The sequence below is a fragment of the Pelmatolapia mariae genome, linkage group LG16_19 (genome assembly GCF_036321145.2).
Source record: "Pelmatolapia mariae isolate MD_Pm_ZW linkage group LG16_19, Pm_UMD_F_2, whole genome shotgun sequence".
Lineage (NCBI taxonomy): Eukaryota > Metazoa > Chordata > Actinopteri > Cichliformes > Cichlidae > Pelmatolapia > Pelmatolapia mariae.
The window spans coordinates 21,093,770-21,101,030 of NC_086241.1; the positions used below are offsets into that span (position 1 = coordinate 21,093,770).

The 7,261-nt window shown below is 40.8% G+C and overlaps 2 protein-coding genes across 3 annotated transcripts; one reads left to right on the plus strand and one right to left on the minus strand.

Moving 5' to 3' along the window:
• Window positions 1-10: 10 nt before the first annotated feature.
• On the plus strand, window positions 11-2,907 carry LOC134646057 (cytochrome c oxidase assembly factor 5). The gene is made up of 3 exons (XM_063499741.1): window positions 11-236; window positions 1,433-1,516; window positions 1,651-2,907. Exons 1-3 carry the CDS (start codon window positions 135-137, stop codon window positions 1,690-1,692), a joined length of 228 nt encoding a protein of 75 aa, XP_063355811.1. The 5' UTR covers window positions 11-134; the 3' UTR covers window positions 1,693-2,907.
• A 29-nt stretch (window positions 2,908-2,936) lies between these two features.
• On the minus strand, window positions 2,937-7,062 carry si:dkey-4e7.3 (uncharacterized protein LOC402865 homolog). 2 transcript variants are annotated; one of them, XM_063499739.1, is made up of 8 exons: window positions 6,965-7,062; window positions 6,768-6,828; window positions 6,556-6,635; window positions 6,214-6,401; window positions 4,337-4,519; window positions 3,936-4,047; window positions 3,397-3,533; window positions 2,937-3,284 (listed from the first exon to the last, which is right to left on the minus strand). In XM_063499739.1, exons 1-8 carry the CDS (start codon window positions 6,987-6,989, stop codon window positions 2,937-2,939), a joined length of 1,134 nt encoding a protein of 377 aa, XP_063355809.1. In that variant the 5' UTR covers window positions 6,990-7,062. The 2 variants fall into 2 exon arrangements, with proteins under 2 accessions (XP_063355809.1, XP_063355810.1); XM_063499740.1 differs by lacking the exon at window positions 6,768-6,828 and having other exon boundaries at window positions 6,965-7,059.
• Between the last annotated feature and the right edge of the window lie 199 nt (window positions 7,063-7,261).

The following is a 7,261-nucleotide window of genomic DNA, read 5'->3' on the forward strand; positions in this document are numbered from 1 at the left end:
TCGTGCCATTTCAGAAAGATGGTAGCTTACAGCTTTCATAATAACATCGGTTTTAGTGCTGTGAACTAGCTGATTTTTGTCACTTGTTAGTTTACTAGTACGGTGATAACTGGTGTTAAATTGAATTCCGAACAATGCCGAAATATTACGAAGACAAAGAGGAGGATAACAGAGCATGCGCAGGCATCAGAGAAGACTTTAAGGCATGTCTCCTTCAGCACGACTGTGTTGTTAAGGTAAGTTAATGTACCCTAGCTGAGGGTGCTTAGCTTAAACCCAAAGCAATCAATTCTGTTACACCTAAAAGACAATCTGGAGACAGTCAGAGCCATAAATAAAGCGCGGGAAAGAAATACTTGTGAAAGATTTCTGAGGTTAGCCATGCTTTGTAGCCTACCCACTGTCCCAGAGTACAGCCCATAGACAGTGCTTTAGTTTAACAGCTGCTAGAAACTATATGAATTACATATTACCCGAGATTATTATTGGTTGCCCTTCTTTCTGTCGATTGGCGACACGTGTTTACCTTAAAACTTAAACCTGTCATACGAATGTCGTCATTTCGCTGGGTTGTCAAATGTTGCCAGTAACAAGAATTAGCAGCACCACTTTAGCCAAGTCGGCGCAGTCTCCCCAAAATACATGTTTGCTTGGTTTTTTGTGCCTTTAACTGACCGGAGCTGTGGTCGAATATAATAAATAAATAACAACTACTTCGTCTTTTTCTTTACCTTGATAGAAAACACCATGATGTCGTGGAATAGTGAAAGACATCAGAATGCCTGAAGGCTCTGCCTCCCATTCTACTTTTAAAAATACCTGTAATCACAAGTAAATTAACAGTCTGAGAGCCAAGCGATTCAAGACTTTCTGAGTGAGAAGGATTTAACGGGGAGCCAATGAAGAGAAGCCAATATGGGAGGAATATGCTCTCTCTTTCTAGTCCCTGTCAGTACCCTCGCTGCAGCATGGATTAACTGAAAGCTTTTCAGGGAATTTTTTAGGACAGCGTGATAATAATAAATGACAGCAATCCAGCCTATAAATAATAAATGCACCTTGTGTCACCCTGAGACAGGATATTTTTAATTTTAGAGATATTGTGCAGATGAAAGAAAGCAGTCCTACATATTTGGTCAGAAATGACTCCAAGAATCTTCACAGGAATCTTTCCCTGGGGCCGGGGTAATGCCTTCCATAGCAAATATCATCAAAAAAGAAAGCTCACAAAGTGAAATAAAATGTTTATCACTGTGAGGTTATATGAAAAAACAGGTGGTGATCCTGTCCACTCATATATGAGTAACGAGGATCCAGTGTTTAATGGTATGTCACAGATGCCAGTTATACTTGTATTTATATAGTGTGGATATAATGCATATTTTACTAATGGGAAGGGCCCAGTGTCTGAAGTGGTTTCTTATTTTTTCAGGAGGGAAAGAAACCCAGTGAGTGTCTAAAGGAAGGCCACTGCAAAGCCCTGCAGACATCCTTCTTTGAGTGCAAGAGGTCAATGGTGAGTTTTAGTGTTCGACTGTTTAGGAAACAGTCAAATAGTCATCAAAACAGAGAGCTTTCTAATTTCTTATAGGGGCTTATTGTGCAGTTAAAAAAAAAAAAAAACTTAACCAAGATCTCATCTGTTTACAGCTGGACGCGAGGTCGAGATTCAGAGGAAGGAAAGGAGAATGAAGAACCAGGCGAAATCTGATGCATCTTTTTAGGGTTCAAGCAGCTCTGAGTACGTGCATTGATGTCCAGGGAATGTTCCAGCGTTACAAATACCTGCTGTGGACATGTGTTGAGAAAGTTGGTGACGCACTGAAAACAGGATTACCGACTAATCAAGCTAAGTGCAGGACTGGGGACAAAACCTGTACAACTCTTCTGATTGATGAGAGTTTTTATTTCTTGGGAGAAAAATGTTGGATGAGTGTGTGTTTAAGGAAATGCAAACACTTGTAATAAATTAATGATTACAATGGACAAGAGTTTGCTTCAAAACATTATATTGAACTTCTGATTGATAGAAAACTTGTCTACAGTATACACATTATACAAATGAGGTGTCCTACACAGGGGCAGTGCTATGTCAGTCAGTTCCCAGGTGTAGCTTGCAGTTTCTGCTCTATGCAGGGTGCTGACTTATGACCACCATTGCAAACAGTTTAATATCTCACTTGTTACAGTTTCTTCAGTCACAGAACAAGCAAATCAAGTTCTTCATGTCCCCCCCATGTACCTTCACAGTTGGGTCATTCCACAATTAAAGTCAGTTCGACCCCTTCAGAATTACACTATAATTAAAACAGATGTGGCTCAAAACTCTTTATTTTTGAGTCCTTGTAACTTCTTAAGTATCAGAGTGAGCTCAAATTCTCAAGAATGAAAAACAAATGTATTAAATTCCACTCAGTATCATTAAATAAAGAAATGTCTGATTTTTATTCAAGACCTTTTTTTTCCTTCTTATGATCAACTCTGAGCATCGATATCATGGGATGTGTCTGTTTCAGTAGCAAAACTACAACACTTGTCCATCACAGTAATTATGAAGGAAATATAAAGGCTTTCTAAAATCCTAGCTGGAGATGTCGCCGATCACAACAGTGATTATAAACTTTCTGTTAAGCAGGGCTCTTTATTTTAGGCTCTGCATTCTTTCACATAATAATGGGTGTTTTACATGCCACGCAACTCTTCTTCCTTATGAAGGCATGGCTGTAGCTGAGCAAATCATCGACTAATGGAAGACTGGTGGTTTGATCAGAATACAGAATTAGAATACTTTATTAATGCCTAAGGAAATTATGTCAATTTTAATACTCGAACAGGGACTTGGACCCTCAATCATCGCATTCACAAACCTGGACGTCCATGTTGCCCGCCCCATTAAAACAAAACTGTAAAGGTGCTGCTTTTGGCCAATTTAAATATTATTGTAAAGCTGCCATCATCATCTGCTTGAACTTCTCCAAGTCCACCTTCCTCATGAGACAAACCTCGCGAGCGTCCTTCAGGAAACCCACAGTGTCTACTACCATCATGCCCCTGGTGTGCGTGCCTGACAGCTCCACGCTGACTGGGTATTGGTCGCTTTCTATGATGAACGAATCATCTATGGCGGCAGCCACTGCATACGAGTCGCAGGAAATGAAACCCGAACCGGCGACGCACTCTTTCTGCAAGCGTTCAGTCTGCGCCGCCTGGTAGCTGTGGTGGAAGATCTTCTTCATGAAGCGAGCTTTACTGGTGTTCTGCGCCAACCATTCATCGCAGAACTCCTGTTGAAGTGTGAGCAGAGAAAAGTTGGGTTTTTTTGTTTTGGTCGCTTGACGACAAACATGTAGCATGAATCTACTTCTAAACGCTAAAACGTGTAAACACAGGCATTACCCAGGTTAACTTGTTGTAGCAGGTGAACTCCCAGCCGGCCAAGTAGGTGGGACAGCGGTACTCTTTAAGCACGATGTATGCAGCTTCTGGATCCACAGCAAAATTAAACTCCCCACACACTGTGGTGTTCCCTCGAGCTGGATTACACAGGGTAGAGACAATAATGAGAACCCCACACAGACAAAGATTACAATTCTGGTGAAAAAAAAATAAATTACCAGTTGATATTTGATGGACTATATTGTAAACAAAATGTTACTGATAAATCCAATTACCTTGTTTTGAGATTTAATTTAAACTGAAAGGGTGGAAAGCAATACTTGGAAAACTTCATAAAGTTTGGTAATGAAAAGCAACAGCTAACGACTTAAATGTTCCATCAATTAAATAATGGTTTCTGCTGTTAGAATGGGTTCACTGGTTATTTAGTCACGTCTGTCTGGAAACACCATAGAATTCATTCTAACGTGTTTTTCTTCCTAAACAGTTTATATCCTCTGGCCCTATGTAGACTTATGAAGCGACAGTGTTTTACTGACATTCAGTGTTGCCTCCCATAATGTAGAGGCCTTTGAGTTTGCTCGGCAGAGATGGATCCATCTTCACAGCCAGAGCCAAGTTGGTGAGGGGTGCCGTGGCAACCAGAGATACCTGGGAGAAGACACACGGATTAAAATTTTGCAAAAAGCGCACTCGTGCAAGCACGCAGAGCTTTCCACCAAAAAATTTTACGTGATAAAGAAAATGTCACTGTGATATTAATGACATTTATTGCTGACATAGCGACGTCATGTGTTTACTTTCCCTAGCGCACATGATGAGAGGAGTCCAGACATCTCAGAGAGCGAGACAGACTGTCATATTTGACAACAACCTACAGGAGAAATATGGAAAATATCACAATCTCATTCTGAGGGTCTATTACTCACACATTCCTCACCTCTCCTGGGTTCTCGTTTACAATCCTGATCATAGCAATCGCAGCGTTTTCCTTCTGAACAAGCTCCAAACCGGGAGCCTTGGAGTCAGGAGCGTCACCCAGGCCATCCTTCCCGTGGAAGTGCCCCGAGCTGATGCCGCTGTCGCCGAGGATCGGCGTAGCAGCGCCTTTAAACACTGGAATCTGCAGAAACATGCAAACGCAGAACCGGTTATAATTCATCCCTGCTTTTATTCCGTCACCATTCCCAAACCAACTTCAGCTTTTAGGCAACTGTAACATTCAGACTTCTGTTTCAAGCTAGAACATACTGCCACTAAGCAGCAATGGCATTTTTATTTATAGAACACATTTCATTATGTTCAAACTCAATGTGCTGAACACAGAGGTTTAAATATAAAAAGCTTTTGAGTCTGTTTCTGTGTGTTAGCACAGATGTAACTGATCTCAGGTCAGCAGCTTGTTACAAAGAGCTGGAACACACTAACTGAAAGCACCTTCAGCACACTTAGATTTCATTCTGGGAACAGTTAAACAATCTGTTGATGACCTGAGAGGTCAGAGTGGCTCGTAAACAAGGCTGTAAACGGGGGAGCAAGTCAGATTAGTCAATTATGAAACTTACGTGAATTTCAAGAAGTGGGTAACTCTTAGAGTTTATTACACCTTCTGTGTGCATGTGAATTGGGGTGGCTGTAGCTCGGGTGGTAGAGCAGGTCATCTGCTCATTAGAAGGTTTGTGTGCCAAATATCCTTGGGCAGGATACTAACCCCAATTTGCTAGAACGAATGTGTGTGAATGTTACAGAGCAAACACTTAGAAAGAAAAAAAATTGTGTAAAATCAAGTTGTCTAATTTTTGGATTCATCCATCTCAGCAGAGCTAAAACAGTGCTGTGAGTGACCTTCCTGCTATCAGAAACCTTCCACCTTCTGACAATGGTCATTCTGTGGTAAACATAATAAGAACAGTATTGGTTTACTTTAGCAGGGAAGCTAGTTAGTGCTGATCGCGAGGAAAAGCCCAGAAGCAGATGAGGGAGAGGCGACTACAGAGCTCAACCTAACATAGATAGAAGGATAGATAAAAATCTTTATTTCTCCCAAAGGGGAAATTCAAATAAAATTTCTAATTAAAGCATTTGATTATAAAACAAACAGCATACAGGAGCAATAAAAAGGCAATCAAAATAAAGGTGGGCTCACCACTGAGAGTACCATGCTCTCCACGCTGTGTGTATTTTAATAACAGATACAGCCTGGTACATCCTCCAAGATAAAGAGGATTAATAAAACATCTGATTTATGTTACTCATTTATCCTGAAGCCTTTTTGAAGCGTCCTAAACTGGCAGTCCTCTGTTTTGTATGTTTGGAAAAAAGTACAAAGGTCCGTCTCCATGTGGAAGGATTAACTTGAGAAATGGACTAACATAAATCCTGTAACTTGTGTGCTCATTTCTCTTTATTCATGTTATATATTGTTACATGCATAAAAAAACTAAGTAAATGTCCACAATTGACCACTTTGACAAATCTGAATTAACAAAAATATTCGTCTGAGTGAGACGAGGTGCTTTGTGTTTAACTTTGCCCAATTGTTTCCAAGCAGTAGCTGGTTTAATATAATAACTGTAATATGTGAGATGCTTGATTTCATTTTCAGAGAATTTGGACAAAACTAGAGAACTAAAGCCAACTCCTTCAAACTGTCCACTTTCTGCATTGGGGCATGTGGCATGAGGAACAACTTCTCATTGTTAGACAATTTTATAAAATGCAACCTCGCTTATCACATGAGGCCAGGAAATTCCAACAGTGTCACGCTACTTTGTCGATTTTAACAAAATACGAGTGTGCAACTAAAGAGCATCCTACCTCGAGGTGACTGCAGGCTTGCAGGACTCGCAGTGCGTTTTTACACACATTCTCCACTGAGGTGTTTCCATGCACACAGGTAATGCCCAAGATCTGCACATTGGGAGCAGCCAGGGCCATCATGATGGCCTGAGCATCGTCCACGCCACAGTCCACATCCAACAGCAGCTTCTTCCTCATCCTGGACCCTGCGGTAAGAACACAGTTATCCAAGTGTCTGGTTAAACTAAGCTGAAAGAACACGGTCTTTGCACTGTGATAAAGAGGACAGGAATCAGCTACACCATCTCAGACAGTGAACCTGATATGAAACAGAAACGTATGCTATTTTCACATCATTACCTGCAGCAGTGTGACAGAAGGATAACCTGCAGTGGGTCACTCTCATAGACGGGAACCGGCCAAGTTCAACTGTAAACAACCTTTGAACAGCAATAAAAACACGAAAAGCTGAATGGACAGTGGACCTTGTCCCTAGTAGCAAAAGTTAATATTCCATCTACTTTATGGTCTGCTGATTAAAATTCATAATCTGTGACGGAACTACAATCAACCTGTGGAAAGACAGCTTCCTTAAATCCTTCCTACAAAGCGCTTTTTGCAGAAGAAATGTCCCTGAAATGACAGAATAAAGCATCGATGCTGTGTTTTCTAAAACTAAGCAGTCAGTTAAACGCAGTAAAATAAACGTAAACAAGCAAAGCCTGATTTGAGTCCAGCAAGAAAAAGTAACGACACGTTAATCCCTCACCTTTCCACAAAGGTCGACAAAACATCAGCCACTGCTACAAAGTCCCACAGAAATACAAACAGACAATTGGCGGGGTGCGTCTGGGTCCTTCTTCTTCGTCTTCTTCTGCCGCTGGTTCTTCTTCGGTGGTTAACACTAACAATCGGGTAGATTACCGCCACCCAGTGAGCTGGAGTGATATTCTCCTGAATGCAATCTGCAGCACGGGACAGGAGGTTCCCAGTTTATCTTTTTATTTATTTTAAATTTGATTTAATTAGTGACAAATTAAATTATTTAATTATGTATTGATTTAAT